General features: G+C 34.9%; 1 protein-coding gene across 2 annotated transcripts in view; it reads left to right on the forward strand.

Moving 5' to 3' along the window:
• LOC113177471 (WD repeat and FYVE domain-containing protein 3) overlaps window positions 1-13,324 on the forward strand; it is a 238,746-nt gene that overhangs the window by 82,537 nt on the left and 142,885 nt on the right. For both annotated transcript variants that reach the window (XM_077803562.1, XM_077803563.1), the window contains one exon: window positions 9,686-9,809. In XM_077803562.1, the coding sequence (XP_077659688.1) occupies window positions 9,686-9,809 (124 nt within the window). The remainder of the gene's footprint in view (window positions 1-9,685; window positions 9,810-13,324) is intronic.

A 13,324-nucleotide genomic window follows, 5' to 3' on the forward strand; every position in this document is an offset into this window, starting at 1 on the left:
TTTCTATTTCTAGTTCTTGCCCTTGTCCTGCCCCTTTTCCTCCCCTACCTTTCCTTCTCTCCCTCCCATCCTATTTCTCTTTCTTCCTGTCTCTTCTCCTCCCCTCCCCTCCCCTCCCCTCCCCTCTTCTCTCCTCTCTCTCTCTTTCTCTCTCTGATTTCATCTCCCTCTGTCTTCCCTTTCTCTGCTATTCTTTCCCCCACCTCTACCCTTTCTTGTTGTTTTGTTTTGTTTTGCTCCTGTTTCTCCCCGGCTCTATTTCTTCCTTCTCCACTCTTGTCTCTTTATCTCTTTCCTGACTCTGTCTTACATCTCTGGCTCAATAGTCTTACTTGGTCTTTATATTGTTCATTCTGTTAGTCTGTCTTTGTTTCTGAAAATTTCTAGGCACTTTATTTCTCCTCAGTGTTAGTGTTATTGAGGAATGAAATATTGAAACATTGGAAATTATGTGCAAAGCTGAACATTTTAAGTAGGAAGATTATCTTACCACTTATTTAGATACCCCTCACCCGCCACATGTACTTTTTTTTTTTTTTTTTTTGGTACCAGGGATTGAACCCAGAGATACTTTAGCACAGAGCCACATCCCTAACCCTTCTCATTTTTAATTTTGAGACAGAGGCTCTCGTTAAGTTACTGAGGCTGGCTTTGAAATTGTGATCCTCTTGCCTCACCTCTCAAGACACTGAGCTTACAGGTGTGCAGCACCACACCCAGTGTGACTCTTCAGTCTTAATATTATCCATAAATCGTTTCTTTTGGGTATATTGATATCCCAGGTAGGGGATTTGTCCAATCTGCCTAGAGTGTATTAGCCTAACTGGTAGTGTTTTCGTATAGCCAAATTGAAGAACTAGGTTGGTACTTCATGTTCAGAAAGTTGACATTCACTTGATCTTTAGTTTTCACCAATCAATGTCTTGTCTTCAATTTGCACATATCCCTGTTCTTCCTCTCTAGGAATAGCACTGGGGATTAGCAATCACCTTAATTTTCCTGGCTGTAAAATAAGAATATCTACCTTATGAGGTAGATATAATCCTTATAAGGATTAAATAAGATAATATACATAAGACAATAAATATTTTCCCTTAGGAACTTGTATATATTATTATTTTTGTTACTGAATTAAAAATAAAAGCTCTAGAAGACAAAAGCAAAGATTATAAACTATTTATGCTAAAGTAATTGTTCATGTTATGTATTACACAGACCAATCTATCAGCTAATGTTGATAGCAGAAGGGGGGAGATTGACCTTGTGTATTCTGTTTGCTTGTTTTGTCCCTTCATTTATTCTGTTTTGTGTGTTTACAAAGTCATTCAGTGAACTTCTGTCAAATAAGTGTACATTATATTATACTGCACTATGCATTGGCATTTCTGAGATGAAATGTAGTTTCTAATCTTGTAAGGCTGTCAGTATAATATTGAAGATAAACATGTAAATCTGCACATAAGAATATATAAGCACAAAAACAGATAAAACAATAAGAAAGAATGAGTATAACTATAATTGTAGGTACCGTAGTTACTGAAGAGTCTGTAGGGAACAGAGAAGGAAAGTCTTTCTTAAGAATGTGATGGATTCTTGAGTTCTTAAAAGATAACCATTAGCCAGATTGGAGATAAACAGGGCTAAATTAATTAAGAAGGTAATAGAAGTTAAATGATTAATTAAGACAAAAAGCAAGAAGCATGTTTATATGTGCCAGCATCCATCAGCCATCTAAAAACCTGATTTTACATCAAGGAAGGCAAAACATAAAAGACTGTTGAGATGGATAGGAAGCAGATCACGATAGCTTTATAAGTAATGTTCACAGTTAATACTTTTTCCTGGAGGCATACAGTGCCAAGGAAGTAGTTTAAACAATAGAATAAGAGTAGAAGGAGCCAAGGCAAGGTTGTCTCCTACATTTCCAGTTTGGGAAAGTTGGTGATTGTTTTCACCAGTTGCTGAGAAAGACAGGTTTTAGAGGGCAGATCAGTGTGGGACACTGGGTCAAAATTATTTGTGAGCTTCCATGGTGGAGGTTTTTAACAATCATTTAGAACCTCCTGTGAGGAGACTTGGCTCAATACATGCTTTGGGGACCCATTAACAAAATGTTGCAGTTGAAACTCTAGAAGGGCAAAAGAGATAACTCATGGTTCATTTTGGTAAGTTAGAAGAACAGCAGGCTAAAGATGAACAATGGAGAAATAAATGTTGAAAGAAAGAAAGAGAATCCCTAAAGGATACTGAACAGGAGCTGGTTAGTAACAAAACAGAACCAAGAGAGGTTGATGTTTAACAACTTGAGATAAAAATCTGATGAAGAGCAGTCAACACTGTCACATATAATAGAACCAGTAAGATGAGGATTTGGTCATAGGATTTTTCAGAATTGGAATTCATTAGAGTGGTTTAGCCAGAAAACATTGGAGGAGTTGAGTAGTGAATCTGAGTTGAGACCAGACAGTAAGTATATGCTAAACTTTGAGAAATTAGAAAGAAAGTAGAACATAAGAGATTGATAGAGGTTATCTTGGTCAGTTTGGTGTTGCTATAACCAGATACCTGAAATTGGGTACTTAATTTTTTAAAAGGTTGGAAGGTCCAAACAGCGTGGCACTGGCATGCTGGCAAGGGCCGCCTAGCTGTGTTACCACATGGTAGAAAAGCAGAATGGGAGCAAGCTGTATACAGAAGGGGCCAAGCACATGAGGCAGCCTCACTTTATAAAAACCCATTCTCCTAAAAACTAATCTAGTTACATGGGACTTGATCCTCTCCTGTGATACAGCATTAATCCAGTTGTGAGGGTGGACCTTCCACTAGACCCCATCTCTTAGTGGTTCTAACATCTTAGTTCCAGCACATGAACCTTTAAGGTACAAAGCATAGCCAAGCCACAGCAGTGGTGAAGTTGACAATAATGGGGGTTTTGTTTACATGTTTATAATGTTTTGCTTTGTTTTGAAAGATGGGAGAGATGCAGGCATACTCATAAAGAAAAGAGAAGAAACCAGCAGAGCAAAAAATTTGGAAACCTTCAGGAGAAAGTGAAAATAAATTGAGGAAAGGGGGAGCGTGAAGTCAAATTATAGGTGGATGAATGAGCCTTGAATAGGAGAAAGACAGTTTATCCTGTGGGAAAACAGATTTTGCTAGAAGTGAATATAAATTTATATGTTAGGTAGTAAGTAAGATCTTGCTTGATGACTTTTAAGATTCCTGTTGTCATCTGTAGAAGATATGGCCTATTGATAGTCTGGAGTAAACAGATTGAGTAGGAGACTTATGGAAATTTGTGATGGTTTAGAATATCAATATAAGAGAATCCAAGAGACACCCAGAAATAAGAGATAGTTGAACAAGAGCAACAAAAGAATCCATTAGTTTTGAGGGTCTAGTGAACATTAAAGATAATAAATTTATGCTGGATTTTTTCATACAAATCTCTTGTAGAACAAGAGAAGGGAAATGCCTGATTTATTGGGACTGAGATTTTGCTGGGCTGGTGAAGCAGATAGGCAGAACTGAAAGGAAGGAACAAAGAGATTAGTTTACATATCATCAATGGGCATGTGTTTGATAATGGAAAGAAGATGGAAACATTAATCCATTTAAAGAACACACATTTTCTAATTTATGAATTTAGAGTCCTAACTATCTGCTGAGAAAGATGAAGGGAGGAGGTGTTAGAGAGGAACTTGAGGAGAGGTGTGGGAGTTATTTTTAAAATGGGAGAGGAAACTAACTGTGGACAAGCCTTTATTTCAAGCTCTGTTCTAATAAGTCTTTAATTTATATTGGAATCAGTTCTGAGATTTTAAAATTTTGTTTAATTTTTGATCTTTTTTTTATTAATGTCATGATATGCTATTGGCTACTGTGCCGTTTAAAGTAGTTTTGTTTTTTCAGACTTATGAACATTTACAAGACAATGATACATTTAGAGCAATTATGGGAATAATCGTTTGTAACCCCTCCCCTTTATACTGGGGTCAGAACCCAGGGCCTTGCATGCTATGCAATTGCTCTCTGTCACTGAGCTATACCTGTAGCCCTGTTCTCAGCTCTTAACATGAATTATTAAGTAATATCCCACATATATGTCTCCCATGTATTGCATCAGTTAGGTTTTCACAATTAAAGTGAATCTTGATTTGTGCTTAATGGTGAATAAGCCATAATACTGCTAGACCTGGCCATCTATAGATAGTTTTTAAAGAATGATTAATCATTATTTCAGTGTATGATGTTTGCTTTTTACATGAGTTGGGAAATGACATGTGTTGACTATTTTCTTTGGGTCAGGTTTCATGCTGGGTTCTTGAAATGCCTCCTGTGGTCTTCATCACAGCCCTACCAGGAGGCTGCTGCTGTCTTCCCTCCCACTGATTCTTTCAAACTGAAAGATTATGGCGGTATATGAGAGTAAGCTGAATAATATTTATTCAGAATTCTAAAAAATAATAAGCTTTTAGTCCCAAGAACAAAAGCATATACAGAAAATACTTGGTTTAAACTTATTCAAAATGAGTAGCCCTTTTAGTTGTCTAAAAATCCATTTACTACCAATGTTAATTACCTTAGTATTTTTTATCATTATGTATTTTAGAAATAATCTAGATCTAGATATTTAAGAGAATCTCCTTGTTTTTTAACTTATTTCTGATTTGTATGTGAGAAACATCTAAATTGAGTACAGTGTTCTTTTTAAATTCCTTAGAAATAATCTTTACTTTTTAATTTGTTGGATTTGGAGGGAAGATACTGAAGTTTAGTATTAAACAAGGGAGCTCCAAAATCAGAGGAACTATTCTGTTATAGCTTTATTACTTATTATATAAGATCAATACAGTTGATAAGTTGAGTATGGCTTCAGTCTGTGTGACACTGCACTTGCTGGATTCACCCCTGAAATAAATGCTCAAGGATTCTTCCTGACTTGCTGGAAAAACTGGATGGAAAAGGCACCCAGTGCAAATGAGAATGCAGTTCTCACGGTGTGAGTTAGGCATTATTTCTTCTCTCTTCAGTTTGTGGTACTCAGAAGCAAACAAAAGGGGAAAAAAATGTAAGATGAGGGAAAGTCTTAACCGATTTACAGTATGAAATAATGTAATTAGATCTTATTATTAATTTTTTAGCATTGTTATTCATAGCAAATTATTTAAGGACTAATGATAATCAATACCCTATTACTGAATTTTAGAAATTATAAAAATTTAAGAAATGAACTTCTATTTTAGAAAAATTTGTTAATATTCCAGCCTGTCTTTTAAATTTTTGTTGACTACCATCATTCAATAACAAATATTTCTTGAACCTCTACTTGATGCACCATGAATTTGCTTTGAGAATGCCAAAAATAATTGAAGAGTTGCCAGGAAATTTTCTGAAATTTATTAGGGGAGTTTTAAAAGTGACCCTTTTGTGGGAGCTGAGAAGGTAGCTCAGTGGTAGAACACTTGCCTAGCATCTGGAAGTCCCTGGGTTAATCCCCTTCCTTTCAGAAACAAAACCAAAACAAACTATATAAAACAAAACAAACCATGTTTTGTCTGTAGGGGAACAGTATGTTACAGTGATAGGATTCATACAAAGTTTAATTGAGAAAATACAGTATTGACTGATTAAGAGCCCAGCTTAGAATCAGACAGACCTAGTTTTAAATTCTGTCTCTGCCACCTCCTGGCTTAAGTTAGCTTCCCTAACCTTTAATTTCTTTACCTGTAAAATGTGGATACTAATATCACCTATTGTGTAGGATTTTATGAGATTTAAATGACATATCAAATGCTTGAATAGTACTATGCACATTGCAGGTGCTTATAATATGGTAATTATTTGCATTTTTATAGAATGTGCTAGAAGGTATTTTTGTTTCTTAGTACTGTGAGTTGTGAATGTCACAAATCATATTACGGAATCATCCCTTTTCAGTTGAATGTGTTGGTTGACTCCTCTTGCCCAGCTCTCTCCCCTGACAGATGAAGAAACAACCAAAAGGGAAGTTTTTCCTAAAAATGAGAAGTAGAATTCAGCTATGCTCCATCCCCTGTGACAGACACTTACATACATGTTGGAGGCTTTTGTTTAGTTGGTGAAAACATACCTAGTGTTTTAAAATTTAATCGTTGAAGTCAGTTACAAAAAGTACACTCCTTTTTTTTTTAACTACATTATTATTACAGTCAGCATTATCTGATTTAGATTTTAGTTCCAGTATCTCTCCAGCCTTATTTTGTACCACTTCCCCTCTCATACAGAGTGTTCCAACCTGACCAGCCTCTTCTTAGTTCCCAACACTCCAGGCTTCTTCCCACATGGAGGTCTTACCCAGCTCTGGAAACCTCTTTCCTTGTGTCATCATTCATCATCGTCTGGCATCACTGTGGTTCACCCAAAGACCTCTTTGCACAACCTTTCTCCCACTTCAAGCATTCTGTTTTTAGTTACCCTGTTTTACTTCCTTTATTACACATCACTGTCTTAACAAAGTCTTAATTTCAGTATTTTTTTTTGTACCAGGGATCAAATCCAGAGCCTCACATATGCAAAACACATGCTCTATCACTGGATTTTACTCCCACCTAATTTTAATATCTAAACGAACTTGTTAAACATTTGTCTTCTGTACTAAAATGTAAACTCCATGAACAGTGGAATATTTGCTTTATTTACCTTTGTATTCACAACTCTTAGAAAATGTTTGGCACATAAATATTTGCAAATGCATAAGTGCATGAATCAGTGTTGTGTGTTTACTACACTAATACTGTTATGTCAGAGAACAGCGCTTGTTCATTTTTAGATTAGCAAATAGAACGTAGTTCTTTTAAAAATTTTTTTTACACAAAATAAGAGTAAATATCAGAGTTTGAGAGAAAATTTAATTGCAGTTTCAACAATGTATTTGCCCAGCATAAAGACTGCTTGAATACCAATATTCTTGTAATGCACAAGAATTAACTATTTGTTTTATAAAGTGGTCTTAATTCTTAAAAATAAAATACTTCTTAATTCTTGTTTTTTTAATTTTTTTTAGATTTTGATGGACTTTTATTTTATTCATTTTTTAAAAATTAATATGCGATGCTCAGAATTGAACCCAGTGCCTCACACATGCTAGGCAAGTGTTCTACCACTGAGCCCCAGCCCCAGCCCACTTCTTATTTCTTAAGAGCAAAGTATGATACACATCAATAGAGTATGAATAATAGGAATATTTATAAACAACTCCATTAAAAAGACATTCATTTTTGCATAGAGGGAGAACTCAAGCATGTGTCATCTTTAGGCTTTTCAGTTTTACCTACAGTTTGTTAAAGAATATGAGTCTTATTTAGTGGATGATAGGTTAACTCAACCACACAGTACATATCAAAATAGAAAAAAAAATTACTAAGCAATTCTTCTTCTTCTTCTTCTTCCTTCTTCCTCTTACTTCTTCCTTCTTCTTTCTTCCTCTTCTTCTTTTTTTTTTTTTTTTTAAACATTCCTGGGATTGAACCTAGGGGCATTTAATCAGTGAGCCACATCCCCAGCCATTTTTATTTTATATTTTGAGACAGGGTCTCACTAACTTGCTTAGGTCCTCTCTAAGTTGCTGAGGCTGGCTTTGAACTTGCAATCCTTTTTGCCTTAGCCTTCCGAGCAGCTGGGATTACAGATGTGGACCACCATGCCCTGCTCATTGAGTAGTTCTTGAAAAATACATTTATTTGTTTTTTGAGATTAGTGAAAAATGCTCCTTTGTTAACTTAATTGAATAGACTGGATTCCTGGACAAAAGGAATTGTTTTATTTAGTGTTTTCAACTTAATTCGAAGGAGTTTCTAGGAACCATAGTAGTACCTGTTATAAAGACATAGGAAACGGTCTCTATTAAAGGATATTATGTTATTTTCATATCTTTTTATTAAGATCTTTGGGAGAATTTTTTTATATTATGATATGACAAATATAAATACTTTCTTAAATACATTTTTTCTTATCTTTGTGAATAGTGCGATTAAATTTTTTCTCTTGTTTATTGGAGCCAAAACGTATGACCAAAACATGAAAAACATAGAGGTCTTTTTGGTCTTTTATTTTATTATTTTTTTTAATATTTATTTTTTAGTTATAGGTGAACAAAATATCTTTATTTTATGTAGTGCTGAGGATAGAACCCAGTGCATCACGCATGCGAGGTGAGTGCTCTACCTCTGAGCCATAACCCCAGCCCTGGTCTTTTATTTTTATGTAGTCTTTTTTCCCCAGTCCATGTCTCTAGCCTCAGGGTTGGGTGTTTTTTTTTTTTTTTGCATATTAGTTTTATTTTCTTTCTTCCTTTCTTCATATGTTCCCATGTTATCCTCCAGTGCTACTTGAATATTGTCTGTAACTAGGTTGTGGGGGCAGCCAAAGTAGAAACACATAATATCTAGGGAACATTCCTACAAAAGAAAAGGAGGTAGTTTGGGAGGGAATATGAACATGAATTAATTGGGTTTCTTGGCTTTAGTGACATTTGGACAGTAATAAGAATACAAAAAGAGCATTGTAGTGGTGAGGTGTTTAATGGCTCTAGAAAGAAATTCCTTTCAGTTGTGAAAAACACTTTAAAAATAATATTTTACGGTACTTCTTGATATATAGCCATTAAAATACCATTTCCTTTCCTATGATGGCCCATCCAGGTTTCATTTTTTTATTCTCTTTGCTGAACCAGTTCCCACCTTATCTTTAAGAATTGTTTATTCTAAAGGTCATTTGTCTTAAGTTTTTGTGAAAACAATTTTAAGAGTCTTCTATTTGTTTCCTTTATTCCTTTCTTTTTCACAATAGTCTATCTTGGAAATTGTTGTATTTAGAATTTATCAATTCTGAGATACACAGTGAAGTTAGTGAATTCTGTATTCAGCCCAGGACTTAGCAGTAGATCATTCTACACTTTTTCCTTCACACTGTGTCTGATTACCATTGACGAACCTTGAACCTTATCCCTTTCTGTAAGTTCTCAATTTAGGTTTCCTCAGACAAGGGTTGTATTTTCTAAAGTTTGTCATTGAGATTGATTCAGATTTTGTAGATAATGTCTTTTTTTCCTCATCAGTGTTTCAAATAGTTCATAAAATACAAATCTAGCGTCTGTATACACAAAAAGCAAACAAAGAATTACATTATGATGACCTTTAAAATATGCGATGGATAGCAGAAAAATGCTACAGTAGAGAGGTAGTCAGTAATTATTTCTTTATGATTTCAAGGGCAATGTTTTCATTTGTCTCTGTAGCAAGAAAAATATATTTTTACAGTTTTTAGGGTAATATCAGTAGGCAAATTTTAGCTTTTTTTTTTAACTCCCCTAGATGTATAGATGATGGCTTTTAGATTTCATTTATTTAATCACATATTTTATTTATTTAATCATATATTAAATAAATAAATAAAGGTCCGCTGTCTTTTCTTCTCATAATCATATGTAATTTATTTAATCATATTCAACAAATTATTTAATACATATGAGAAAATGTGTCTAGATGTGATCTATTAAAAGAGGTATGTTTTAAACATAATCAGACCCAAAGTTATTGTGTAACTATACTATGTGACTTGATCTTCAAGTTATACCACACTTTGAAATTCACAAACATACACAAAAAGATAATAAGACTTCATTAAAATTGTTCTTTCTCCATAGGTTTTTGGAAATGCTCCGCCAAATACAATGACAGAAAAGTTTTCTGATCTTCTGCAGTTCACAACCCAGGTCTCACGACTAATGGTGACAGAAATTCGAAGGAGAGCATCAAACAAATCCACAGGTATTACAGAAGCCAGAAAAACCAGATTTATTTGAATAAACAGGCAATTCTATTCTTTTTTTAGTTTTTATTGGTGCAATTCTTTAAAGTGCTTCTACGGTTAAATAGAAAGTAGACTGTTTTCTAAGCACATGGATTTTGCTTAGCATTGCCCCTACCTATTCTGTGACATTCTTCTGTTGGTTTCAAGGTCTACTCTAAAATAGAGTATTTCTACTTGAAGCTGCTCTTCTTGGACCACTACTACCTCCACTACAACCCTTTTAACCACTGTCTTTCCTTCTCATAAAATCCAAATTCCTTAACAGTGCTCCAGGCAAATCTGTGATTTTTGCCATGTGTTTTTTGGTATATACTTTTTTAAAAAAAATTTCTTGTTCTTTTTCTGTATTTCAACCAGACTGGGCTGAGTATAATCCCTAAACATGTCTATAATTTTCTTTTGGTCCTTATAATGCTCATAAAGAAGTGTGCTGGGAGGTCTACTCAACACAGCTGAGTTTGCATTTGGGTGGATCGATACCTCTGCCCTCTTCTCCATCCCCTGTTGCTCTCATCCCCAGTAGAATAATATGAGAGCCATTCTGTCAGTGAGGAAACACATAAATTGCTAAGCTGGCTGTTTGCATACTACATTGGTTTACTTGTTAGACATGTAAAGGAGCTGTTTGAAAATGCTAGCTATCTAGTCCCAGAAGGCCATTGAGTGGGAGCTACCTCTGTCATGGGAAATTGAGCTTGGGTACGGCCCCCTGCTGAGGGGAGATGTTGAGTGTCTTAGCTAGATAAACTTCAATTGTATTATGTCAATCCCTTGTTCAGTGGGAGTCAGATTCTATGTTGGATATGATCTTATCTCAGAACCTAAAATGTAATTTCTCTATTATATTATCTAGACACTTTTGGGATCTTTGTTTCTGTTCTAAAATTTCATGATAACATGCCTAGGGGTATGCCTATTTTTATAGATTATGCTGAATACTCATTGGGCCCTTTCAGTCTGGGACTTTATATCCTTTAATTTTGGGAAAGTTTAATGATTTTTTAAAAAATAATATCCTCCCCTCTGTTTTTATTTTCTTGTCAGATGTTCTTCTTAGACCATCCTCATTTTATCATCTTTTCTCTTATTTTTTGTCTTTTGACTGCTTGTTAAGAAAACACCTCAGTTTTATCATCTAGCCCTTCTATGGAGTGTTTTTCACGTGTGACATTATATTTTTTCATTTCTAAGAGTTGTTTTCTTTTTTATTGGTTTCGAGCCTCTCATGGGTGTATTTTCTTCTATGTGAGCTCTCTCTCTCTGTCTCCCTCCCTCCCTCTATCTCTTTTGACTTTGATGGTAAAGAATGTCCTCATATCTCATTCATGACCATCCATTCTTATATACAAATGGAGTGTATGGGTAGCCTTTTAATTATGGGTAGAGCTTGTGACTCTGACTTCTGGATAAGGTAATCTTGCCTGGCTGTTTTTAAAAATTTTTCCCCTGATGCAGATGAATTTCTCAGAGAATTGTCCAGTCTCTGTTTAGATAATACATGTCTAATTCTTAGCATATTGGAAGCCAAGTGGGAGGAAAGTTTGGGGAACCTCAACATTCAGTATATAAGTTTTTTTCCTGTATGTCCATAATGTTTGTAATATATCCCAATGCAGACTTCTTCTCTTACCCTTTCCATTGAATAAACCTCCAGTCCACTGCCCACGTGGTAGAGCCCAGGGGCTCTAATTTCTATGAAACATACTTTCCACCAGTCCTTCCCTGCGTAGTTTCATACTTGAGTTTGCATTTGGGTGGATCGATACCTCTGCCCTCTTCTTCCAAAGATATCTGGTACTGTCAGTTCCTGAGCTTTTCCACAGTGGTTCCTTTTTCACTTTCCCTGAGCATTGCTATAAGATTCTAGAGTTTGTTGAAATCAGTTACCACTAATCTCTTCTATTTTAGCACCCAAAATGTTGTTTCTCTTATTTTTCCTGTTTTCTTTGTACTTAGAGGTTTATGCCTTTTTAAAAAAGAAAATTCCCATTATGACCATTTTAGTGGATATATCAGTCTACCCAGGCTAATGGAACAAAGTTCCATGGATTTAAATAGTAAGAATATATTTTCTTACAGCCTTGGGAGTCTGGAAGCCCAAGGACCAGCTGCCAGCATGGTTGGGTTCCAGAAAGGGCTCTTTTCCTGGCTTGTAGACTATCACCTTCTCACTGGGCTCACATGAAGGAGAAAAAGAGGGCAAGCCCTCTGGCATCTTTTCATAGAAGGAGACTATTCCCATAATGAAGGTCTTACCCTCCTGATGACATTTTACCCTAATTACTTGCCATAGGCCCCTCCTTTAAATGCCATCACATTGGAGTTTATGGCTTCACATATGAATTTTTGGTCTATATCCATGGCATTTCAGGAAAGAAGAGAAATAAATGCATATGTTCATCTTAACTGGAACCTATTGTGCATGTGTTGATGTAATAGCCATTAAAATGATTTCAGATTGAGGATTAAATCCCTTATTGAGAAGTAATACATTATATGAATTGATTATAGATTTTAAAGTGAGTTGGTTTTAATTATATTTGCAGTCCTTGAAACAAATCTAATGAATGGTGGTAAAATGAAGTATGTGTCCCTGTTTTCTCCCTTTTCCAGTTAAAATGAAATTACATCTGCCTTAGTCTTTCCTGATCTCAGTTACTCTGCTGGAAGTGAAAATTTGGTATATAAGATTAGTATTTTATGCCTAGTTAGTTACTTTAAACAGATGATATAAAGGAAAATTTCTCTGTCACACATTGTCTCCAGGTTTTTTTTTTTTTTTTGGGTGACATTCTAGATTAGAAAATAATTTCTAATAGTTTATTTTTTTACTTCTCTTTCTCTTTTTAAACACCCAATCTGCATGTCTGTAAAGAGAAATTTTGCTACAATAGAACTTTGTTTTATGATTTTAACTTCTTTTATGATTTTATACTAACAGGGTTATTTTTAGGTATACCAAAGATATCTTAAATAGAGATGTCTTGTTGTAAATTATAGTAATAGTTACACAAATATTTTCTTAATTCTTATAATTATACTCATAGAGTGTTGCCAAAATAGTAGTATTCTATGCCCTTCACTCGCCTGTCTTTATTTTTTAACATATATTTTTATTTATTTATTTATTTAGATAGGTGCTGGGGATTGAATCCAGGGCCTTGTGCATGCAAGGCAAGCACTCTACCAACTGAGCTACATCCCCAGCCCCTGTCTTTATTTTTGACATTCTACTACGGGGGATTTTTATTTCATGTTTTTTTTTAGTTGTAGACACACAGAATACCTTTATTTTATTTATTTGTTTTTATGTGGTGCTGAGGATCAAACCCAATGCCTCATACATGCAAGGCAAATGCTCTACCAACTGAGCTACAACCCCAGCCCACTACTGGGGATTTTTAAGGTACAATTTTTTATATCATGTAATTTGTAGTTTTAAACTTTTGAACTTCATTTAGATTCTTACAAG

This window comes from Urocitellus parryii, chromosome 10 (genome assembly GCF_045843805.1).
Source record: "Urocitellus parryii isolate mUroPar1 chromosome 10, mUroPar1.hap1, whole genome shotgun sequence".
Taxonomy (NCBI): Eukaryota; Metazoa; Chordata; class Mammalia; order Rodentia; family Sciuridae; genus Urocitellus; species Urocitellus parryii.